Raw genomic sequence first — 26,005 nt, 5'->3', positions numbered from 1 at the left:
CAGCCCCTGCGTAAACCTGTGTGCAAACCCCAAGGGCAGCTCCACTGAGGGGGGCTAGACGGGCAGGGCACCCCCTGCTGGGATTCCCAGGCCCCCACATTGCTGCAGGCAGTGGGGAGCCCCCAAGCACCCCTGAAATGATGCTGCCCTTGTCCTGTCAGGCCCAACAGCCCTACAGGTCATCCTGACAAAAAGGCCCGGAGGAGTGAGACACCCCCAGTATCATGGCCACGTTCCCAGGGGCCGGCCACACCTCAAGGGTCAGGCGGGTTGCCTGCCCACGCTGTTGGCTTTTTCCATATTTACCCCTGAGAGTTCCTCCAAACAATTGAGAGGAAATACTCTCAACCCCAGCTGTCCAGGATACACGTGTCTGCAGCCTTTTTCCAGGGAGGGATCTGCTGATCGCAGGAAGGAAGCCCAGCCCGCAGGAAGCAATACTGTGGCATCGCTGATTTCTCAGCCACTGCGTTCTCCAGGCCGTGACAGACGCATTGCCTGCATCCTTCCCCAAATGTCGGGTTTGCTGTGGTCCCCGGGGCTGCCACCGCGCTCCACCAGCAAACAAGATGCCACGGAGGGCTGCACCCCAGGCCACGCGAGGCTCCCCTCATACACACACGCAGCCTGGCTCGAGCCCCACTTTGAGAGGTTTGGGGTCCCTCTAGCCCAGGGACCCTACCTTCTGACATGAATTACAAGGCAAGCCTCAATCAGCCACTCATGATCTTTCTGTCCGCTATCCCTGAGGACCACGGGAAACATGGAAAATACAACCGGAACATGCAGTCCATCCCTGTCGAGGACCTGGGCCCAGGTGGGAGAGGGAGATGGGCCCAGCACCACCCTCTCGGCCCCCAAGCCCTACTTCTTCAAACCAAGTGACTCTGTGTCAGCTGTTTGGTTCACCAGGGCTGCCATAAGAAAGCACCACAAACTGAATGCCTTCAACAACGGAAATTCATCAGCTCATGGTTCTAGGGCTGGGAGTCCAAGATCAAGGTGTTATCAGGGTTGGTTCCTTCTGAGGCCGTGAGGGAGCATCTGTGCCAGGCCTTCCCCCAGCTGCTGGGGTCTGCTGGCGACGTCTGTGCCAGGCCTTCCCCCAGCTGCTGGGGTCTGCTGGCGACGTCTGGCATTCCTTGGCTGGTGGAAGCACCACCAGGATTCTGCTTTCATCGTCACACGGCCTCCTCCTCGTGTTTGCGTATGTGTCCATACTTCCCTCTTTATAAGAATACAGTCACCTTGGATTAGGGTCCACCCTAATGACCTCATTTTAACTTGATCATCTGAACGACCCTATTTCCAAATAAGGTCACACTCATGGGTACAGGGGTTTAGGACTTCAACATGTAGATCTGCGGGGGACACAACTCAATCCATAGTAGAGATAAACTACAGGACCCCTGGTCATAGGTGAATATCAGTGTGTCCCATGCAGGACATGGGACATACTTATACTAAAAAATTATTGGTTGTTTATCTGAAATTCAGATTTAACTAGGCATCCTGGACTTTTTTTTTCCTTTCTACTGGCAACGCTACTATGAGTAAACCCCACCTGTGAAAACTGAGATATTCTCAACAGAAAAATGGGATGATTCGTTGTTTTATGAAAAGATTAATCATAGGATGCCTTTAAACAGCAAATTCCTCTGGAGGCTTTAAGGCAATCGGAGTAAAGACCAACATCTGTGTGGGCTAAGGCAGAACCCCCCTGTCTGTCCTGCATCTAGGGCTGGGGTAGGGAGGGTCAGCTTGGGGAGAGGTACACGATGGAGCCCTTCTGGATTTGGGCTCCCAGGGGTGTGAGGGTGGCAGGGGTGAGCCAGGTGGGTGACCCTCCCCTGGGCCTGGGGCCCAGGACCGTCTTGGCCTGGTCGTCCACCCTCTGAGCCTCGGTCTCTCCCGCACACCGGTCTCTTCCTCCCTGTCTTCACAACCCCTGTGGCAGCTCCCCGAACAGGCCCCCCAGGGCCACGCCTTCAGTCCTGGGCTTTAGACAGTTCTCCAGGTAGAGCACGAGGGGGAACAAACATGCCAAACTCCAAGGCCAGGTGACAACGAGGACACCAAGGGACATGAGAGGCGGGTAAGTGAGGTAAGGGTTGCTCAGGGCAGGGGCAGGTGCTGAAGTCCCCACATCCAGGGGTCTGGGTCCCCTCGGGGACGTGAACTCCTCTGTCCTTAAGGCGAGAGGCTGAGAGCCTGAGCCCACCCATGGGAGGCTGGCAGGCTGGAGTCTCCCTTCAAGGGAAGCGCCCTTGGCCTGCACCCCCCGGGCCACCAGGCCCTTCCTGCACAGTCAGCTGCTCAGTCGAGAAGACGTGGCCGGTCTGGCCGTGGGCTGCCGGTGTTGGGAGCTTTCTCCACTGAGAGAAGGTCTGAGGGGAGCTGAAGCACATCACTCTCTCCAGGGTTCCAGAAACCCAGATTTTCCATTGTGGTGAGCAGCTCCCCAGAGATAATGGCAGGAAAATTATTCAGACAGATGGGATCAGATGTGGTTAGAATTCACCTGGAGTTCTTCTGTGCCGAGGAGCTGAGCTCCGCCGTAGCTGAGGTGACAGTAAATCACAGTGTCCATCTAAGTGGCGTTGGGCAGCATGAGTCACCAGCAGCTAGACAAGGGGCAATTAGCAGTGCCAGGCAGAAGCTTCAGGGGAACAGGGTCCTGGCACCTCTGCCTAGTGGCTCAGGGCTGCCTCAGCCCCATCTGGCTGGCACAGCAGAGCTGAGCCGAGGGACAGAGCCGGCATTCGCTCCTGGCAGCCACGGAGGCCCCATCATCCCCTCGAGCCGCGCTGAGCGCCCCATTCCAGTCTGGGACCTGACCCGTCACATTTGGCTTGCATCTTCCCTCAGACGTGCTGCTCACTACCTATCCCCAGGTCCTACGGAGCCTCAGGTGTTCACTCCTGGAAAAGCGCAAATCCAAGTGGCGACAGGGAGGGCCTAATCCTTGGAGCCTGACTGTGGGTGGCAAACACCCATGAGAGGAGGAATTGGTCTGTCTGCACAATTTGAGGAATCTGACAGATTGGGTATGACTCAGACGGGTAAGTCTACCATCTCCTTCGAGTGCATCATACCTCGTGTAATAATACTGGCGTGGGTTTTGTTCTCTTTTTCCATCACTATTATTTAATGTCCACACTCATCGTTTTCCCTGAATGATGAAACTGCATCCACAGACAGCCGTCAAGCATTGCAGACACAATCCCTCCCCTAGAGCGGATGGGTGCTGATGGGTGCAGGGAGACGCACGAGGTACAGGAGGGGAAGCAGGCGCCGTGCATCTGCAGGTGGTGTCTGGGGGTCACGAGGGGCGACCCTGATGCGCCCGGTGGGCAGCGGGAGGTAAGGACAGACCGTCCTGGGCGGGAGGGGCCGTGGCTGTCCTCCCTCACGTCACCTTGGCAACCACGCGACAGCTCCACGGATCAGGGCTCAGTCACTTCAGTCAAGCCGCAGAGAAAAGACGGAGCGTCCCAGCCCCTAGATGGGACACCAAGAAGTGGGGTGTTGCTGTAACAAATACCTAAAAGATGTGGAAGTGGCCTTGGAACTGGGTGATGGGTAGAGGCTGCAGGCGTTGTGAGGGGCGGGCTGGGAGTACGGAAGCGAAGGGTGATTGTGGTGAGGACGCAGAAGGAAGCGGGGAGAGCTGGGAGGAAGGCCCAGTCTTCTTAGGGAACATCAAAGCGGCCACGAGCAGAACGTGAGCAGAAATGTGGACGGTGTCAGAAGGACCCACCGTGTGGCACAGGGAACTCTACTCAACACTCTGTAAGGACGTATACGGGAAAAGAATCTAAAAAAGAGCGGCTATATGTACAAGTACAACTGACACACTTCGCTGTGCACCTGAAACTAACACAACATCGTAAATCAACTACACTCCAATAAAAATAAACAACAGGGCTCCCCTGGTGGCACAGTGGTTGGGAGTCCGCCTGCCGATGCAGGGGACGCAGCTTCGTGCCCCGGTCCGGGATGATCCGCATGCTGCGGAGCTGCTGGGCCCGTGAGCCATGGCCGCTGAGCCTGTGCGTCCGGAGCCTGTGCTCCACAACGGGAGAGGCCACAACAGTGAGAGGCCCGCACCGCAATAAATAAATAAATAAATAAAAATAAACAACAAAGAAACACACACACAGAAAACAAGAAACGTGAATGGTAAAAGTCATTCTGATGAGGCCGCAGATGGAAGCAAGGAACATGTTATTGGAATCTAGAGAAAAGGTGATCCTTGCTATGAAGTGGCAAAGAACTTGACGGAACTGTGTTCACGTTCTAGTGTTTTGTGGGGGGTAGAACTTGTGAGTGAGGGAATTGGATATTTAGGAGATCTCTAGGCGAAGTGTTGAAGGAGCTGCCTGGTTCCTCCCGACGGCTTCTGCTAAAATGCAAGAAGAGAGAAATGATTTGAACGCAGAACTGTTAAGCAAAAAAGGAACCAGAACCTAAAGATTTGGAAAACTCTCAGCCTAGCCATATTTTGAAAAATAAACCAGTGTGTTTGGGAGAGAACACTAAGCGACCATCTGTTACGGAGTGAACTAAGACAGAAATGGAGACAGACGGGAGTCTTCTGGAATGTTTCTCGGGAATGGAAGGGACTCTTCAGAGTCTGGTTTTGTCATGTTTTGTTTTCAAGCTATTTATGTGGTGCGTCTTTGCAAGAGGTGCCCTAGCCCCTAATTCTTCCTACCTGCTCTCAAGTCAGTGCCAGGCCCTGGGCCTGGGGACCCACCAGGGGTTCACGGCTGAGTAAGATCCGGTCTTGGCCTTGAGGACTGAGTTCGCTCCTGTGGGGAATTATAACCCCCCAGTGCAGCCCTCAGTGAACACAGGAGGGCGGTTCTGGGCACTGAGGGGGCCGCTGTCCTCAGTATCCCCTTGGAGCCCTGTCCAGTGGTACCTGAGTTTCAGAACGAGAGACCAGCCACATCCAGTCCATTTCTATTCCAAGACAGGACTTACACGGCAGCAAAGGAAATCACAACTCTTTAGAAGGTTTTGCTAGAATGGGTAACTCTCCCCTTAGCTGGCTAGAGAATGGATTTAACTGCCCGGCCATGAGATTCTGCTACCCCGGACACTCGCTCTCACACGTCGAGATGGAGCCTGGAGCTGGCGTGACGTGGGCCTGGCTGGTCGTTACTGGCAATGCTGCAAGAATGTCACCTTAGCGTTTACACCCGTTAGTGAGGCTTTGGGCAAAACCACAATGGCCAGAAGACTGGAGATGATAGAGGCCTCAGGAAAGAGCCTTGTATTTCTCTCATGTCATGGTCTGTAAGGAAGTCGTCTGAGCCGACGGGGCAGCCCAGCTGCAAGAAGTCCCTGAGGGGCCCAGGTTCCCTCCCTCCTGTGGCTCCGCCACCTCCCCATGTGCGTGGTCAGAGCTGGCCAGCAGCTTATCTGACACATCCCCGCCTCTCGGGAAGAGAAAAAGAGGAGGTGCAGGAGAAGACATTTCCCTTCGATCTGGTGACGTGGAAGTAACACATGTGACCTGCTCACATCCGCTCCCGGGGGCTCGAGGACGCAGCCTTGGGCTAGATTGTGCGCCCAGCTAAATCCGGGAGTGTCCCGTGACTAGAGGAGTAAGGGGGACAGTTAGCAAACACCTGCACAGCGGCCGTAACGCGTGGGGTCAGACAGGTGCGGAACCCACCGCAGCCTGGGTCACTGTCCCAGCTCTGGTCCTAACTGACACCCGGACAAGCAGCCTCTGGGCTTCCACTTCTGCAAAACTGGGTGGAATCTGCCCCTGGGGTTTCCACAAGTGCAAAAGCACTGGCACAGTGTCTGGAATATTCTAGGTGCCCCGCCAGTGGCAGGCCTTGTTATCAAGCCTGTTATTTATGCTCACGACCTCCCAAATGGTCTGGGCGGTTACACTGAATTAAGATTTATTATGTGCAGGGACTTCCCTGGTGGTCCAGTGGCTAAGGCTCCGCGCTCCCAATGCTGGGGTCCCAGATTCTATCCCTGGTCAGGGAACTAGATCCTGCATGCCGCAACTAAGAGCCCACATGCCACAACTAAAGATCCTGCACGCGGCAACAAAGATCCCGTGGGCCACAACTAAGACCCGACACAGCCAAATAAATAATAAGTAAATAAATATTTTAAAAAAGATTTATTACATGCGTATTAATGCATGGAAACCTAGGTGTTCGGAATCTGAGGATCATCTGCGAGCCTGAACCAGAGCTAGAAAGACAACCCCGTGGCAGCAGTCAGATAGATCTGTGCTCACGTGGTTACAGTTCCTTTATACACATTATCATTCACCCCGCGTTATCCTCTTTTGGGAGGGAGGAACCAGGCTCCCGAGCTTGTGTGACCTGCCCCGGGTCACAGAGCTGACACTTGATTCCAAGTCCAGGCCTCTTTCTCCACCACGGCCGCCTCCTCCTTCGAACCCAGATCCAGACATGCTTCCCACCCGAGGGGACTCTCTCCATCCTGAGAATTTTGGGTCCTCTAGACCAGGGGTCCCTGTTAGGAACCTGGCCGCACAGCAGGAGGTGAGCGGCGGGCAAGTGAGCAAAGCTTCATCTGCCGCTCCCCACGGCTCCCCACGGCTCCCCATCGCTCGCACTTACCACCTGAACCATCCCTCTGTCCCCTGGTCTGTGGAAAAATTGTCTTCCACGAAACCGGTCCCTGGTGTCACAAAGACTGGGGACCACTGCCCGACTTAGTAGCCTTGGCCTTGCGGTACGTAAAGCTGCCGTAGCCTCGGCCAGTGCGTGTGGGTGTGGAAGAGAGGGCGCGTGACCTGCTTGGAACCAGCCAGAGGCCACGGTGCGAGAGGCGGGCTTCATATTTACCGGGGGTGCCTCTCCTTTTTACCATCAGTTCTCCTGAAATAACTGGGGTAACAAGAAAAGCGCTGTGAGCAGAGTTCCCTTGGCTGGAGTGAAGGAGGTATGGACAAGACAGCCCAAGGGTGTACTGGTTTTACTGGACATGCAGTTACCTTCAGCAGGACGGGGGGGCTGGTCACTGTGCTGACTGGGGTCCGCTCCAGGTGAGGCCCTGTAGACTCATCTGTGTCTGAAGAGTCCTCCAGATGCTGCTTTGCAGAGGTCAGCAGCTGGAGGCCAGAGCTGTAAGCCAGCCTGGATGGAGACCTCCCCACCTCTTGTCTCTGAGTTTCTCTCCTTTCCGTCCATTCCCAGTCTGGCACCTTGAGACACCCGGTTAACCCAGACATCCTTTCCTGGAGCATCAAATGCCTAAGAATAGCCCTTCCTAGACCACCCAGGTATGTGCGCACCTTGAATTTCTGCTCCCAGGTATGTGTGCACAGACAGATACAAAAATCAAATAGAATAAGGGGTGGATATCCAGTATATATAAAGAGCTCCTACAACTTAACGACAACAAAAAACCCCAAACAACCCAATTTAAAAACTGGGCAAAGGACTTAAATAGATATTTCTCCAAAGAAGATACACAAATGGCCAACAGGCGCACGAAGAGATGGTCAACATTTGTCGTCAGCTGGGGAACGCAAATCAAAGCCACAGTGAGATACCACTTCACATCCACTAGGATGGCTATTGTAAAAGATAAATACATTTTTTAAAGTAAGGAATAAAAACAGAAAATAACAAGTATTGGCAAGGATATGGAGAAACTGGAACCCTGGTGCACTGCTGGCAAGAATGTAAAATGGTGCAGCCACTGTGGGAAATAGTTTGGCAACTCCTCAAAAAGTTAAACATAGACTTACCGTATGACTCAGTAATTACACTCCAAGGCCTATACCCAAAGGAATTGAAAGCAGGGACTCAGAAAAGATACTTGGGCACCAAGGTCCACAGCAGCCAAAAGGTGGAAGCAACCCAGTGTCCGTCAACAGATCAATGGATAAGCCAAATGTGGTCTATACACACAACGGAATATTACGCAGCCATAGAAAAGAATACAATTTGGATACATGCTACTGCCACAAAGATGCATCTTGAAAACACATGGTTAGTGAAATAAGCCAGATGCGGAAGGACAGGTATTGTATGATTTCAGTTATATGCAGTACCTAGAATTGTAAATTCACAGAGATGGAAGGTAGAGCAGAGGTCGCCAGGTCAGTGGGTATCGCGTTTCTCTTTGGGATGATGACAGATTCTGGAGACGGACGGTGGTGATGGCTGCACAACAATGTGGATGTGCCTAGTACCACGGAAGTGTTCTCTTACAAAAGGTTAAAATAGCAGAATGATTCTCCCCCATGAATGGCACAGGCCACTGTTACTTGTATTAAGAATGGCATTTTCAGTGAGCAGATGCCCCAGTTAGCAGAGTGAGGCTCGCTGGGCACTGGGGCCTGAGCCGGGCCTGGGGAAGGGCTGGTGCTATGACAGAGCAGGAGCCTGGCCCGGGGCCCCCACTGTGCCGCTCGCTCCACGGTGCAGGCCCGGCAAGCATGGGGGACGGAGGGGGCGAGTCGAGTCGAGTCATCTGCAGGATGTGTAGATCCGGGGAGGGTCTCCAAACCTGGTGGCCGTGGAGGAAATAATTTTCATTTTTTCTGAACTCTCATATAACCTAGACATTCAGCTGGGACTCTGAATTTCAAGACTTCTCCATACAGTTGTGTTTGCAGAGACCTTCATAAACAGACATCCAGGGGAAGGAACCAGAAGGAACCGGGCTTCTCTGGGGCCGCTGGTCAATCCCTCGGCCCCAGCGCGCCTCGAGGGTTTGAACAGGAACACGGTGGCGGAGCCAACCGAGGGGCAGGAAGACTCTCAGAGAAGCTTTCTGGATTTGACCTCCAGCCATGAAACCACTGTAAACAGGAATGGGAGTCAGAAGACTTCCTGAGCATCTATTTACTGGCACCTACAGAGCCCTCCGCCTGGCTGGCAGAGGAGGCCTGAGCTGGTGCAGTAACGCCGGCCTCTGCCCCCCCCCCCCCCGATATGGGTTAATAGTCCCCTTTCTCTTGTGGCTTTTCCAGGGCTCTCAGAGGGAGCACGAGGGCCGGTTTCTGGATGGGGCCTCGGATTGCTCTCTCCTGGAACATCCGTCTTGCTTCCTTCGCCCCCATGTGGCTGGGAGGTGGTCCCCAGGTGAGAGCCCCTTGCGCGACCACCCCCGGAGCCGAAAGCCTTGAGCGTCTCCTACCTCTGCACACCGCTTACCATTTTGCCTGATCTGTGTTTCCGGTTTGTCTTTTATTTATTTTTTTTAAATACACTTAATGTTTTTCAACAGCTTTAGGGTTACAGAAAAATTGAGAATATGGTACAGGCTGTTCCCAGGTACCCACACCGGTTCCCACTCTTGCGAGCATCTCAGATTCGAGTGGCACATCTGTTACAGCTCATGGATCAATGCGGATATTTTATCCTTAACTTAAGTCCAGACTTTACTCAGATTTCCTTGGTTTTAACCTAACGTCCTCTGTCTGTCCCAGGACCCCAGCCAGGACACTGTGTTACATTTAGTATCATGTCTCCTTAGGTTCCTCTTGGCCTAAGTTTCTCATGGATTTTTGTCTCCCTCCTTAGACTGGAAGCTCCTTGAGGACAAAAAGCACCCCCAACCCCTCACTGTGCCCTGAACGTGCTTCGCCCACCGAGTGCCCCATAAATGAGGAAGCATCGGCCTGTAGCTGTTTTCTCCCAGCAAATATCCAGACACCAGTAAGATCAAGCGAGAAAAACCAGTGGTTGTTCCTGTAGAGACGGGGTTCTGGGGGAAATTCGCTTTCCTTGTTACATTTCTATAATGTTTAAATCATTTTAAATAATCAGCATGTATTTCTCTTCTAATTAGAAAGAATAAGGGAAAATCGAGTTGCGAGTTGGGGCCTGACGGTTTAAGAACACAGCCTGGGCGGGTTCGTTCAGCACTGGAGGTGTCCGGATGTCACCCCCTCAACACACGAAGAGGCTGGTGCCCTGAGCTATGGGGTGGCCGCCTGGGGTGACCATCGGGTACAAGATGTGCCCAGAGCACGGCGTACTGGTTCCTTCCAGCCCTCACCCACCCACCCAGGGTGCCAGAAGAGACGAGAGCTTCAAAGCCATTTGGTATACATGAAACCCGACGCACGCCCATGACCCCCAGGCTCCTCCTAAGGCACTTTGGACACCCAGGTCCCACTTCTGAAAAGAACCATTGCTGGAATGAGCAAGGCGATGTGGTGATGGAGGAAACAGGGGCTCAAGGTGGCCAAGTCACCCTTGGGCGCAGGAAGATGCCGGGGTACCCTTGCTCTGGAATCGAGGACCCCCCCCCGAGCCCTTTCACCTCCTGGCATATCTGCAGGCTGTCACTCATTCCCTGGGCCAGCCCTGTGCCTGGAGGTTCAGACTCCACTCGCCCAGCTCCCACGTTTCCCCTGCACTCCCCATCCACTACTCCCACCCTGCACTGCCTTGCCCTGTCACGCTTTTCCTTGGCTGAATTCTGTTCCCAGGCAAGGAGGGACCCGGTCTTATCTGCCTCTTATATGTCCCCGCCTCTCATCCACTGTCTGGGACAATGCCAAGCACACACTGGGGGCTCAGAACACACCTTGCTAAAGGGTTTGAAGAGCAAACTGACTGAACAAGTATTTTCAAGTATAATTGACATAAACCCTGAAGCCTCAAGCCGTGTCTAGAGACCACATCCTAATAAGGGAAGCTGGGAATCCAGGCAGACAAGCCAAGTCAGGTCTCCAGGGCCTGACTGCCCCCAGCTCTGGGGCCTCCAACCCGTAACAGCCGTGCCCGCCTGGCTGCCTTCCCGCGTTTGTCCTGACCTGGTGACCGTCTTCCCAGCAAGGGCCCTCGGGGAGAAATGGGCAAACAGTGAGGTTTTTCCACCAGACACTCTGCAGCCTAAAATGATGGAAATATTTTCTAAAACTGCTGAGCTACAAGTCAGATTTATATATTGTGTGTTGTTACTTAAACTGCAGATTTGCTTTGGGCAGAAGTCAACTATTTGGTACCCAAGAAATTCGGATTCTGAAATCAAAGGCAGAAAGGACAGGGGTGAATGGGTGCAGGGGAATATTCAAAATTCACCCGAAGCTCAGGGTTTATTCTCATCCAGAAGACTGCCGGGAAAGGAGCAGCAGGGATTTTTCCCTTAGGGGTGTTGGCAATGTCCCAAGCAAGGGAGGAGAGGCCATGGCGGCCACCAGGCAGCGGGACGAAGGAGGGGGAGAAGCAGGAGGTGAGCGCTCCGGTCTTCGTCCCCAGCATCCTCTGAGGCGGCCCTTCAAAGATAGAAGCTGTCTGGCAGGTCGCATCGGGAAGCGGGAGTGACCATCGGGTGATTTGGCTTCTACTGATGAAACTTGTGGCGCAAATGGGGTCAGGCAGTGGGGAGCGGAGAGCAGGACTGCGTCAACTGTCTCCATGGTAACGGAGCCTGTGACCCAAGTGTGGAGCTCACTTCGCTGACACGGGGCCTGGGACCTCATTTGGGGCTGAGTCTCCACCGTGGTGCTACCTTGTCACACAGTCAGATGACTGTCCTGTGGGCAGAACCCACTGGAAGGGTGTTCCTGCAGTGCCACACTTATGTGCCAAGCTGGGTCCACACTGGACCGAACGTGTTGACAAGACTGGGCAGGGAAGGGGGGTCAGATGTTGAACAAGGAACCTACCATTTTCTAAGCACTGTCTGGTTCTTTACACACTTTATCTCATTAAATGGCCCTGCAGCCTCATGAGGTAGAATTATGCCCACTTGACAGAGAAAGAAATCCAGGGGCTTTTAATGTTTCCAAGTTTCTAGATGTGGTAACCGGCGAACCTGGCTGTTTCCTCTGAGCCTTTGGTACCCGGAGATCTGCAGGTGGGAGGCCAACGGTGGGTGTGGTCCCTGTCGAAGAAGTTGTTGCTATGGTTACCAGTAGCAGGGAGGAACTCTCAACCCACAAAGTTCACAGAGGTGCAGCCCAGTCTGATGGCCTTTTTTGTACGGGCACGCTCAGCCCCATGTCACCAGAGGGTACGACAGGAGCCAGAACAGGGTAGAGACGTGCAGTGTATTCTGTCCCAGCCCCTCACCCTTTATCAGCATCGGTTGAGACGGGGCTGCGTGGGGCTGACACAGCCCATCTCCTGGGGCCTGTCAGGGCTGGGAGAGTTAATTGGAGGGTTAAGGGTAGAGACGATGGATGGCTCTGTGATGGAAGAGCGAGCGGTTAGAAAGTAATAAGAGATGAGGATGAACAGAGAGTGAGGAGAGGTGGATAGAACGCTTAGATGGTGCGGCCCCTGGGGGCTCCCCAGGCTACGGGTGAGCTGGTGGGTCTTAGCCCCCAATTCTGATTTTTTCACGTAGTGCCTGCCACTCAGCTCTCCGCAGTGAAGAACACGCTGGTTCTCCTTCACGTGCCGCTGCACTCAACTACACGAAAGGCAATGACCCATACTTGCTAGGCCAAAACCTGAGGGAAAGTAATTATTTTCCAGCAGACATTTCTTTTTTTTTTTTTTTTGCGGTACGCGGGCCTCTCACTGTTGTGGCCTCTCCCGTTGCAGAGCACAGGCTCTGGACGCGCAGGCTCAGCGGCCATGGCTCACGGGCCCAGCCGCTCCGCGGCATGTGGGATCTTCCCAGACCAGGGCACGAATCCGCATCCCCTGCAACTGCATCGGCAGGCGGACTCTCAACCACTGCGCCACCAGGGAAGCCCACAGCCACGCCTTTTTACGTGTGTTTTTCAAACAAATCTGTTGTCATGGTAACCCTCTTAAAACAAGATGTGACCTGGTTTAAAGAACCAGAGCTAATTACAATAGTGCTTTATATTCAGTTACACCTTTCTTCTGAGGAGTTTAATGGACCCCATTCATTAAGCTCCATCCTCTGAAGTCTTTAGGGGACAGATACTATTAAACCCATTTTATAGACGCAGACACCAAGGCACGGACGGGTTAAGTGACTTGGCCGCTGACTGGCAACTTAACCACGAGCAAGTCTGGGCCAGACCCAGGTCTCCTCTTGTTTCCGTCTGTTTTCTCTACTCATCAGGCTCCAGTCTGGGTTTTGAAGCCCTTCATCATGAAAGGCTCAGAGTTTCCCACAGTGTGGCTGGGGGACCCCAGATTCTGCTGCCATCCTTGTGCAGAAAAGGCTGCCCGGCCAGGGGACTTAGGGGCGCGGGGAGGGGAGAGAGGAGGCCGGCCCTTCAGGGGTCTGGGGGCCAGAGGTGCTGTTCCTCCAGCATCGCACTGCCTGGGTCACAGCCTGCAGAGCCCGCATCATCCTGCACACCTGGCCAGATGTTCCCAGGGCTGGTGGGGCGGCAGGGGCTGCTCCTGCCTCCACGCCAGGAGTCTGACACTACACTGGCCAACGGGCTCCTCCCTCAACCTCCAGGCAACAGCCTGCCCTGGGGCCTCTGCTCGGTGGCTCTCAAAGGGGACCCTGCTATGGTAGAAACCCGAAGTTTCTGGCCCCATCTCAGACCCGCTGAATCAGAAACTCTGTTTCTCAAGATTTCTGGGGGCTTTTCAGTATCTCTGCCTAAAATGTTCCTCCCCCAGCATCCCAGCCACCCTTCCTCCCCTCCTTCAAGCCTTTTCTCAGATCTCACCTTCTCAACAAGGCCTATCCTGACCCAGCCTAGTTGGCTCACAGGTGGACTCTGTCCCGTCCCACCTCCCGCTGACCCAGCCCTCAGGGCCCTCTTCACCCTCACGACGTTTGAGAGACAGTGTCTGTCCCCCCGTGAAAATGGAAGCCCCGTGAGAACACGGCCCTTTGCTTGGTCACTTGCACGGTGTAATCCATCGATACTGATACGCACCATGATCTTTGACTCAGGTGACTGGATGAGCAACGAGGAAGAGGAACAAGTACTTGGGCTGAGGGTTGGTGGGGGCAAGGGGTCGATGCCGTGTGTTTTGGGCGAGGTGACCCGAGGCACCAGAGGGCACACGGATGAAAGGTGCAAGAGGTGGTCCTGTGAGAGGAGGAGGAAATCCCGGGGCACGTCCGCACCTGTGCAGGTACACGAGGATCGGACAAGGACCAGACAGCACCCGAAGCGCAAGGAGCCAAGCGGGGCGGGAGAAGTGGGTCTCAGATCCGGCAGACACAGGAAGTGAGCCTCCCCCTCTACAGGGCTTCAGTACAGGCATGGGGGGAGGGCAGGAGGGCGGGTAGGGAACACCCGGAGACACTCAACTTGCCCTGCAGAGACCTAGGAGGCAGACCCAGCTGGAATGGGAGGAAGGCCATTTGTCAGCTGGGTATGTCAGCAGAAACTGGATGATGAGTTCAAAGGGACAGGACAGGGGAAATCCCATCAGGCAGGTGTGTGGCCAGCTGAACTGGAAGGTCGGTCCCATCAAATCCCGGGAGTCCAGGATTCATGATGCTGTCCTGAGTCTGAAAGAACCCAAGGCTACTAGAAAAATACAGTTGGCCTCCCTCCCACCCAACAGGAAAGCTTGTGGCCCTATAACTTTGAAGTTCCATCTGGGTTTACAAAATAGTCTCAGAGTCTGGAACCCAGCACCGTCAGAGAATAACAACTTCCTCCTCAATTAAGATGTGTGCGTGTGTGTATGTGTGCGTGCGCGTAGACAGGAAAACTGGGAGTGTGTGGGTGATTTCCAGCCCCTGCAGGACAGCTGGGCAGCAGGACGCCCCACAAACACCCCGAGCTGTGTCCTTCCTGAAACCTGGCTCCAGGCCCATCATATCTTTAAGGGCAAGGACAGAACGTCTTCTAATACATTTCCATTCACCCAGGATGTGCTCATGATAAAGGTTCCATGTCTTGAGTAGAAGGCGGCACCCTAATTCCCAAGAGAATTCATTCAAATGTCACAGACTTTTTATTGCATAATTTTGGAAAATTTACATGTGGATAAAACACAAATTTCAGGAATAAAAATTATTAGGACTGGAATTTCCCCTACGTGTTCAAAAAGGTGTGTGGTATCCTAGATTAAGCCACTTATATAGGCCTTAATATAAGGACACTCCAAACATAAAGGCAACTCCATATTTTCCCAAAAAGAAGAAAAAAATTATGCCAACTTGGACAGGGATGTCGAGGAAACAATCAAGTATCTATTATAGTATTTATTTATACATATACCTTTTCTAATACTTTGCTGTCCTCTTTCAGTTTTGAGAAGAATTCAGTCACTTCAAGACCCAACACGTTAATTTACTTTGGACTTTTCTTGGATTAAAATACATCACTTTTAGTATTCTCAGTGCAGATGAGAGATGAGTTTTCTATCAGATAAGAAATACGGAGGCAGGTCTTTTACAAAGAGTAGAATGGTTACGTAACTACCATCATCTACATTTGCTTAAAAACAATGACAGCATAAACTCCAGGATTTTGTTTCAACTTCATGGCTACATAGGTAATATGAGGTTTAAGAGTCATTTCAAAACCCAAATCAATCAAAAAACAATCAGATTTTTAATGCATCAAGAGTTTACCCAAGAACCATAAAATCTTTTAAATTTTCTTATAAAACCACCCAAACTGCTCTTCGATAAAATCGATTTTGCATTTAATTTATGCTGAAGATAGAGCTTTGAAAAAAAGAAAAGTCACTGAAATACTCATCTTGTGCATTCAGTCAAAAAAAAATTCTCATGGAAGCTCCAGCAAAATGTCTCACTACACAATTTATCACTATTAGAAGTTATAGCAACAATTACAGGTTTGGGGGACAAACTTTAGGGGGTTTTGCCAACATGCTCCTGGAGCATGAAGACAAACCCATCTGTTAGGGTAGGTGGCAATTTCCAACTCGGGGCTGGAGCCGTCATTACTGGGTCATGTAATCAATTTAATAGGTGTGAACTTATCTGGGGGAGGATGGTGGGGTAAAGGAAATGTTATAGGACAGAACAGAAAAATGCCAGCCTGCTTTATATACTGGGAGGTACAGTTTGTAACACTTTTGATACACGTGTTCTGGGTCACAGTGTCAAATGTATTTCTTACTGTGAGACACGGTAAAAAAAAACAACAAAAACATTTGAAAAACACTGAGGTAGGATTCTGGAAACTCAGAGAGGCAATAAAATCCGAGGAAAAGCAAAAGCAGAACCCAGACTTCTCAGCTCTTACGTCCTGTGTTTTATTACTCTGAGGAAGCAATTGGTGTTCTACAGAGATGCTCACGGTGGGTGGAGGGGCAGGAAGGAGAGAAGGAACGGGATGGACAGTTCCTGGGGATTGAGAGATTCAGCCAGAACAAAGGGTTCTGAATAAGGGTGAGCTTGGTGTGTAAGCACAGAAGTTCAAGACGCGGTGAGCGGGGGAAGAAGCTCACCTTGGCCCAATGAGAAAACGGAAGCTATTAGAAGAGAACGTCCACCTGCCTGCCTGCCGCCTATCTGAACCCCAGTGGCCTCTGCCCGTGCGTCTGTGTGAGGTGGGTGTCTCTGTGCACTCTACCCCATTCCCTCTCAGGCTAGTGTGTGGGTGCTAAGTTTGTCTACAGATTCTTTCTAGGGTTGTCAAATCTAGCAAAAAAAAAACCAGATCATCCATCACATTTGATTTTGAGATGAATGATTTTTTTAAATCTAAGTACGCCCCATGCAACATTGGGGACATAGCTATACTAATAAGTTATGTTTATCTGAAATTTAAATGGAATTGGGTGCCCTGTATTTTATCTGGCAACCCTACGGGATACTCCCTCCACTTAAAAGATGGTACCCAATTCCTCTCCCACTGTGAGCGGGCTGTACTTAGTGACTCACCTGTAACAAATCAAAGAAAGGGTAGGTGATGACGTGCCACCCCTGACCCCAGGTCATAAAAAGCACAGTGGCTTCTGTCTTGGTCTCTCTTGCTGTCTGGGATCCCTTGCTCTGGGGGAGGGAGGACACTCGAGCAGCCCTATGGAGAGGCCCGTGGGGCATGGAACTGAGGCCTTCTGCCCACAGCCATGTGTGTGAGCTTGGAAGAGGGATCCTCTGGGCCCAGTCAAGGCTTTAGATGACTGTGGCCTTGGCGGACGTCTTGATTGTATCTTCACGAGAGACCAGGAGTCAGAACCACCCAGCAAAGCTGCTCCTGAATTCCTGGTCCACTGAGGCTGTTGGATAACTGTTACGTTAAGCCACTGTGTTTTGGGGCAATTACACGGCAACGGCAACTGCTGAACCTACTGATGGATGCCACTCCAGTAGCTGTCCCCTCTCTGACGTCACCGTTTCCTCTTCCTGGCTTACTTCCAGTAGTGTGCAGTCATGCTGGATTTCTCCCGTTTTAAAGAAAACTCTCTCTTGATCTCACATTTTCTGTTCCCCTGTATTCCCAAACTCCTGCCAACTGCTGTCTGTAGTCACTTCTTCTGACGCCTTTTTTCCTCTTCTTTCCTGAACTATTCAATTAGGCCTTTCAGCTCTGTACAAGCTCTTGTCAAGTGAGAATCATCCCTCTGCTATTCAACCCCAAATCTGATCTTCCGTCCTCATCTAACTTGACTCAGCTATTCATTTGATAAATACTTATTAAGTAGCTGCTATGTAACCAGGCATTGTACTAGGTGCTGGATACACAGCAGTAAACAAAACAGACCAGAAAAGAAAAGAAAAAACCATCTCCCTACCCTTACGGAAGTCACATTCTGGCGTGGGGTGGAGGATGGGATAAACAATAAACAAGTAAAGCGCTACGAATATTTCTTGTAAAATGATATGATGTCTGGGGATCAAAACACTTCAAAACAAAGGGCCAATGGACAGGAGTAAAGAGGAAACAGGATGAGCTTCTGTGGTTAATTACTGAAGCTGGAAGATGAATGCGTGCACGGAAGCTCATTAAACTGTTCTCCACTTTGGTTTGTGTTTGAAATTTTCCACAGTAATAAGTTTGTTGGCTTGTTTTTCTTCTCTTAAAGCACATTGTGGTGGATATCGGTGCCGGGAGCAGGGGTGGGACAATTCTACACAGGGTGGTCGTGACCCGAAAGGTGAGACAGACATGCCGTGGGCCGACGAGAGAGCACTCCAGGCAGAGGAAAGGGCAGCTGTGGAGGCCCTGGCTTAAGAGAACACTCTGCGTGTTCCAGAAACAGCATCACATGGTGACGAGGAGTAACTGAAGGGGGTGCAGAGGGGCCGGACCGCATCACGCCGTGGAGGCTCTGAGGATCTGGGTGTTTGCTCTGAGGGCAGCCCCTGCAGGGTTCCGAGAGGAGAAGGGACCTGATCGGATCTAGCCCGAGTGGAATCCGTCCTCACCCCCTCAGTCCCACACCAGCTCGGCTGGGGCCCAGCACTGGGGCCGCGGCCTCCTCTCCCCCTCATGCGGCGCCGCCAGCCCAGCCCTAATCCTGCCAACGCACCTTCAAAACAAATCAGGTCCCACCACCACCACCGCCTCCGCCCCGTCCGGGCCCGCCCAAGTCACCCAAGGGCCTCAGCGCTTCTGCCCATTCTTCTCATGGCAGCTGGAGGATAAGTGAGGCAGGTCTTTCATGAGGTGGAAACCCGTACAACTGTATTAGGAACTTTAATCATTTCAGCTGCAGGCATAAGAAGACGTCCATGAACGGTACTTGAACAGCACGCTATGGTATGAGGAACATCTCATATAGCACGGTTCGTTGGTATCGTGGTAAGTATGGTAAGAGTACACAGCTGTTCACAGACATTTAAGAGGATATACCTTCTACTGTTAGTAGTTACGGATTAGTTGGGAATTTGTTATCATGGGTACATGTGACTTTGATGAAATAATTCTGTTTCTTATGACTTTAATTGAAGTATAACATGACACAGAAAAGTGTACAAGTCATGAGAGTAGCTCAGCTCCCAGGTTAAGGACTGGAATCAACCAGGTGCTATAGATGCCCCATCATGTCCCCCTTCAACCACTTTCCCCTCTCTCCAAAAGTAACCACTGCCCCAGCTGCTGGAAGCAACTTTCTTTTAATAGTTGGACCAAAAAAAAAAAAAAAATTAGGCATCAGGTCGGGGGTGTCAGAGAACGAAGGGGATCTGGTACAGGCAGGCTTAGAGAAGTCATGATGCAGTAACCGCAGGGTGGTCCTGAGGTAAGACCCACGCCCCCAGCTTTAGGCTGGGCCTCTCCTACTGGCTCAGGAACCCCCTGCCCTGGAGAAGCACGGCCACATCATCGGGTTGCTGAGGAAGCTATCAGAAACACAGGGAAATTATGGAGCACGAAACTCGTGTTTAACATTTTTAAAACAGAAGACTTCAAAGAAATGGGGGGATTGTAGCAGGTGCTTCAGGAATCGCCACCCTGAAGAGGTGGGCCTGTTTCAGGGGTCGCTAGGGGAACAGCGGTGCCTGGAGGATGCGCTCTGCAGCTTTCTATCTATCCAGCAACTTTTTCTCGAATGTCCCTCACAGCTTCAGCTCAGGCCCTCCATCTGCCCTTTCAGGACTCCCCCAGAACAAAAGCTGAGGGGCACCTTGCTCTAGGAAAATCTTGATATTAAAGAATACGTTGAGGGACTTCCCTGGGGTCCAGTGGTTAAGAATCCACCTTCTAATGCAGGGGACGCGGGTTCAATCCCTGGCCAGGGAACTAAGATCCCACATGCCACGGAGCAACTAAGCCCGCGTGCCACAACCACGGAGCCCACGCGCTCTGGAGCCCGCACACCACAACTAGAGAGAAGCCCGCACGCCACGACTAAGACCCGACACAGCCAAAAATAAATAAATAAATTAATTAATTTAAAAAAAAAAAAAAAGAATGTGTTGAGTTCAGAGGGGCGCGTGTGCAGAGGGGAGGGGCGTGGCTGCTGAGCGAGCACTTCCTCCAGCACTCCTGAACCCGGCGAGGTGCTCGTGCACGTACGGGCCGCATTCGCTCCTCACCGAAATGAAGCATCAGGCCTGCTTACAGGAGGAAACGAGACTCAGAGAAGTTACGGTCAGTGTGTACGGAACTGGTAGCAACAGGCCTGGGACCCCACCCTGGGTCAGGCCGGCCCCGCTGCCAGCGTCCCAAGCGTCCAGAATGGGTCCACACCATCCTCCTGGCCCTGGCGATGCTCTGGACTCAGACGAGCCCTAGCTTCACAGGGCGAACGAGGCCCCTCTGCCAGCTGCGGCACTGCTTCTGGAATCTGGCACATGGTGTACTGGCTCCCCACGTCACACGGAGGGCCCCGAAGAAGGAAAAGGGGGGCCCGGGAAGGCCAGGTGTATGTACGGAAGAGCCTAATCCCAGGAAACAGGTCTGGAGCACAACCCTCAACCCCTGGGGAAAAACTCCAGCTGGCAGTGTCCTTCTTTAAGTTCTTCTCAAACTCCCAGCTTCTGAAGACAGCAGCGTGGGAGACAGAAAAGCGAGCCACAGAGAGCTGAAGCCCCGTGAATAGCTCAGGGGACGAGCTGAGAAAGCAAAGTACCAAACAGGTGCGGGACCCTCTGGTATCACAACACAAGTTGGGTTGGCTGCCCATGTAACCAGAGTCTCTTTCTGGTGACTGTGTCTGTACGTACACACACACACAGACACACAGACACAGACACAGACACACACAGACACACACACATGCGCGTGCCTACTCTCTCTCAGACCACAGAGGTAACAGTGTGACCCATGCCGTTCCCCGCCTGGGGGAGCAGGCCAGTCTGCACAGAAGCGGAGATATAACGGGGAGGGGGTGCAGGAAGAGAAGAGGGGAGACCTGAGCAAACAGGAGTAATGTTGAAACAGGAGGGAGAAAAGAAAGGAGGGCAGACGGGCCTGAGTCTGGAAGGCCTGGATCCAGGTGTCCCGAGGCAGCTAAGGCTCGACAGCCTGGCTGTGTTAACTGACGCCTTTGCCTCTTGGCTCACGGCATTTCAAGTTAGATTCTATCATTCACAATCCAAGGAGTCACTATCCCAGTTGTACATAAAGAAACGCGTCTCCAAAATCGCATTCATACACAAAAAACTAAGGAAACCAAAGTTATTTTTCAAATTAACTCAAGGAGTGGGTCTCTCTCCAAGAGGCTGTTCAAATGAAAGCATTTATTTTTATAAACGTTTTCTCCAGCCAGTATGTCTCTAATTACACTTAAGAAACAGAATAATAAAAAAAATCTGTATTTAATCTTGTGCCAAGTTAAAAGAATATCCAGTAGCTTCCACTTCTTGTTTTAGACTGTTATTACCATTACTTTATATTCTCTTGGTATAAAAATATATTTAAAAAAATCCCAAACTAACACATAAACAAGCAACACAGCTACCAGCATATCCTCATAAACATAAACACGACCGACGCGCACAAGTCGGGCAAGACAGGAATGGCATCTCGGGGTGGTTGATTCATGGATGGTGGCAGGCAGTGAGAGAAAGTTTCTGGAAGACCGTCAGTCCTGGTTTTCAGCACAAGAGAACCTCTCACGTCACGGTGCACGTTTCACAATATTCAAAAACCGCCACCTCGTTTACTTGATTAAAACCGGGGAAAGGGACAATGTTCTCGGGGAGCCCTGGGGGCACCGCATGGCCAGCGGGCGCAGCCCCGCAGTCTGACCAGAGGCCTGGGACCGGCTGCCAGATGTCGACCCCTGCAGACGCAGCGAGGGTTTCCGCGGGGCTCCGGGAGCGTGCGTCCCCGGCGCAGACAACACCCTCTAACGATGGTCAAGTAGGGGAGAAAAGCTCCTCCCAACCACACGTGGGATCGGTTCCAGACTCAGTGGAACGGCCGTCCTCTCCTGGGCCTGGACTTCAGGTGACCGGCTGAACGGCGGAGGGTCTTCCTCTCTTGTCGGTGCAGTTTCGCAGCCTCCTGCTGCTGCTTCTGCTGTTCCGACTAAAAGAGAAGATTAAATGAGAGAGAAAGAGAAAGGGAAGGCCAACACCCCTTTTTTGTGACCATCAGAACGCCAACAGCACAACCACCAATCACTGCCCTGCTCCGGCAGGGACAGCAGGACGAGGGCCAACCTTTACGGTCACTGTGAAACCTGAAATCCTAACCCCCTGGGTAAGAGAACGGCCTTGACACACGGGTCTAAACCACACAGTCTGAGGCTGGCTTTCCAACTCCCCACACAACACGGCCCCTCCCAGGAGAGCCAATTTTAAGAGGACGCTATTAGTTTCAAGATGTCCACGACTTCTCATGTAGAACTGTCTTTCGTTTACAAGCCAGAGACATTCATTAGTTTACTCAGACTGTCTTAAAGACACAAAAGTACTTCTGTGTCCTGAAAGCGTATAATAACCCACCCATGATTAAGCGTTCAGTCTCCAGAGCTGGTTCCAAAGAGTTTTTGGCTATTTCCAGAAAGTCAAACTCCCCTTGAAAGGCAGAGATCTACCATTAAATGCTGATAAAGGCTCGGCAGACACATCAGTCACAAGTTCATGGCTGGAACAGGCGCGTGGGTGCTAGGCGGACTGCTTGAAAGGAACCGTTCTCAACACTCAGGCGAGAGCCAGACCTCCTCCAAACAGTTTCACTACGTTTAGCAGAAATTCTTAAAAGAGAGGAGTTTCAACGCAGAATCCGCAATGAAGGTAAGAGCTATAGAGTTTTAAAAACATTTTTGGTGGTTTGGATAATACAAACTCCTAACCATGAAACTCAAAAAAAAAAATCTTAGCCGGTGGAACTGACAGAAGGTAACTGTGAAAGCAGTGGCAGGGACAAATTTTTAAAGGTTGAAAACCACTGCCTTATAGACACCTACGTACGCAGCCTGCCTGCCTGTGACCTGTATTTTCCATGCACCTGAAAATACTATTTGTATTTTAGTCTTGAAGAGAAAGTCCCTGTGTTCACTTCCAGCTGGTATCATTCAATATTTTAAAGAGTTGGAAAGTGAGGGAATCGTGAGAAAGGAAAGCAATTTATAAGACCAAAAAGAGATGAATCGCCCCTATTCTAGGAGACTCTTAGAGATTCCGAATAATTATTTAACTTCTTTTTCTGACTATTACCATTTTTGCAAAGCCTTTTCACAATAAAGCCTGCCCTGTGTACTCCTCCCCTTAGCTCTACCTTGGCCCCGTCCCAGGCCGGGGTGCTGTCTGCACCCCACGGGCCCCTCACTGCAGGGGAGGAGCCTGCAGCCACAGGACTTTTTAAAAATAAAAACAGTATGTAGTCTTCTGCTAACTAGAGCTTCTCAATAACTTTCCACGGCTCTTAGGATTGAGGTTAAAATTGAACATGACCTACTCACCAGGCCCCACAGGACAACTCTACACGTCTTGCTAGTTACACCCAAAGCCACAGTTCCCCTCCCCAAGATGGCTGTTTCGCACGCATAGGCGCCTTCAGATCCCCGAGCGCGCCTGGAACCCTGCCTGCCCCACCCAGGCTCTGACTTGACTCTAAGATCCAGCCTGCCCCTCACTCATCCGCCCCGCACTCCATGGTCCAGGCCAGGCCCGACACTCACAGCCCCGGGCCTCCCTGGGAGCACGTCCCACACTACAGCGATGTGACTGTATGTGTACCCCCTCTAGCGCCTGAGGACTGCGGTGGCAAAGACCAAGTCGGCCTTGTTCTGTGCATCCCCAGAACGTGGCACAGAGCAGGCATCTGATACACATTTGTTAACAGAAAAGTCAGAAACCCCGAGGGAAACTGCATACTCCCTAGCAGACCAAATAACGGTGTCATCAAGACGCCTGTGAATCAGTGAATTTGGTTTTGCATGTTGAAAAGTATCCCTGGGGCTTCCCTGATGGCACAGTGGCTAAGAATCCACCTGACAGTGCAGGGGACACAGGTTCGAGCCTTGGTCCAGGAAGATCCCACGTGCCGCGGAGCAACTAAGCCCGTGCGCCACGACTACTGAGCCTGAGCTCTAGAGCCCGCGAGTCACAACTAGTGAGCCTGCGTGCCGCAACTACTGAAGCCCGTGCACCTAGAGCCCGGCTCCGCACAACAAGAGAAGCCACCGCGATGAGAAGCCCGCACACTGCAACGAGAAGCCCGCACACTGCAACAAAGAGTAGCCCCCGCTCGCTGCAACTAGAGAAAGCCCGTGCGCAGCAACAAAGACCCAACGCAGCCAAAAATAAATAAATTTATTTATTTTTTTAAAAAAGTATCCCTAAAAAAAGTGCTTCTTGTCCAAATAACTTTGGGAAAATAAAATAAAGATAAACAAGGTGTTCTGGGTGGGGCTTCTAAGTCAGGTGCTGTTATGCGTCTCTAATACAGACATCAGTGGTAGATTTCCCTTATGTGTCCGGTGGCAAAGCCCCTTTCCATGAGGCCCTGCCCACTGGTTCCCACAAGGCAGGAGCCTACGCAGGAGCTCGTATGCAAGAGCGATCGTCCTGCAGACAAACCCCTGTCCAGAAAAACCTCTCATCAGCCCCCTTCTGAAAAGAGGCTGTATTTGGAAGACGTCGCCACCACGTGACCCATTTGCTATGACCGAAGAGCCAACTAGCTCACTCCCCTCCTTGCTCCTGTCCCGACTCCCTCCCCTACAGCCACGGCAGCCCTGTCACAGAGGCAGGGGAGGATGAACACAAACCCACGCCCTCGCACTAGCGGCGGCCCAGCGCCCCTGAGGGACTGAACTGCAGGGCATCTGAAACAGGATCTGGGGCCTAGTCCCAGTTCTGCCACCTCACAATTTTAAGTAACATTAAAGCACAGGTTTTCTCCCTCAGTTTGATTCACATATGAAAATACTGGGGAAACTCGAGATCTTACCTGACTATATCGTACCCCTAGTATGAAACGATCTGTATAAACAAATATACAAACAATTCCCTAAATATTCTTAAGTAAAACTAAGACTTAATAGTTAAACTTCTGTTAGCCAAGTGATAAAACAGGCATGAGCCAAACACCAACTGATGCATCCCCCGAATAGTTCCCAAGCCTCTGCTGGACCCAACCACGAGGCTGTGTTAAGTACTTTTTACTCAGTGTTGCTTTTGTTTTCGGGGGGAAAACACCCAAGAAAATCAGAACCATATTATTTTCACTTTACCACGAATTACAACCTGATATTCAACTCAGTACCTTCCAATTAAGGGGAAAAAGTGGGAAAGGAGTGTGCATGCATCCGCCTTGAAGCTCACTCCGTGCCACAGAGGGAGCGCAGGGCCAGGGCAGCCGCGAGCCTGAGGTCCTCCCACAGCTGCCGTGCGCCTGACGCCCCCTCGGCCTCTTGGACTTCAGGGGGAATCGGGAAATGTTTGACGGTACACAGAGAATTTCTAAGAAACTAGGTACAGGCACAGTTAGTTCATCTGAACACAGAGCCAGTTTTGGCTTATTTAAATGAGAAGTGTAAGAGTGCAAATTTGCTCTAAATGGAGGCAGATTTAACTGAAACGCTTCTTACGCTTATAATAAAGATGTTCTGAGGCGGGGTGGGAGGAGGGGGGACTTGGAGAAAGGTGGTCAAAAGATACAAACTTCCAGTTAGCTAACACTGCTGTATTATATTACATGAAAGCTGTTAAGACAGTAAATCCTAAGAGTTCTCATCACAAGGAAAAAACAACTTTTCTTCTTTTTTTTTGCTTTTTCTTTTTATTGTATCTAATACAATGGATAATGGATGGTAACTAAGAAAAAAAGTGTCCTTATCATTTGCCAAGCCTCCTGATGACACCAAGAGAACTGTCAAAGGATCAGAGATGAATGGGAGAGGATGTGAACAGACAGTTCTCCAAAGAAAATATACAAATGGCCAATAAGCCCATGAAAAGATGCTCTACCCTCATTAGTCACCAGGAAAATGTAAATCAAAACCATAATGAGATACCACTTCACACCCACTAGGATGGCAACAATAAAAAAGACGAACAATAACAAGTGTTGGCAAGGAAGGGGATAAAGTGGAACCGTTATACACTGCGGGTGGGAGTGTAGAATGGTGCCGCCACTTTGGGAAACAGTCTAGCCGTTCCTCAAAAGGTTAAACAGTTATCATATGGCTCAGCAGCTCCATTCCTAGGTATATACCCAGGAGCAATAAAAACATGAGTCCATGCAGAAACATAGGCCTGAATTTTCACAACAGCATTATTCATAATAACAACAAAAAAAAAACCCAACCCAAAT

At 51.4% G+C, this 26,005-nt stretch overlaps 1 protein-coding gene across 1 annotated transcript in view; it reads right to left on the bottom strand.

Annotated features, from left to right (window-relative positions):
• Positions 1-20,954: 20,954 nt before the first annotated feature.
• NOL10 (nucleolar protein 10) overlaps positions 20,955-26,005 on the bottom strand; it is an 88,365-nt gene continuing 83,314 nt past the window's right edge. The window contains exon 21 of the mRNA XM_067703695.1: positions 20,955-21,769. Within this exon, the coding sequence (XP_067559796.1) occupies positions 21,650-21,769 (120 nt within the window). The 3' untranslated portion in view covers positions 20,955-21,649. The remainder of the gene's footprint in view (positions 21,770-26,005) is intronic.

The sequence above is a fragment of the Pseudorca crassidens genome, chromosome 14 (assembly GCF_039906515.1).
Source record: "Pseudorca crassidens isolate mPseCra1 chromosome 14, mPseCra1.hap1, whole genome shotgun sequence".
Lineage (NCBI taxonomy): Eukaryota > Metazoa > Chordata > Mammalia > Artiodactyla > Delphinidae > Pseudorca > Pseudorca crassidens.
This window is presented reverse-complemented; position numbering and strand designations above follow the sequence as displayed.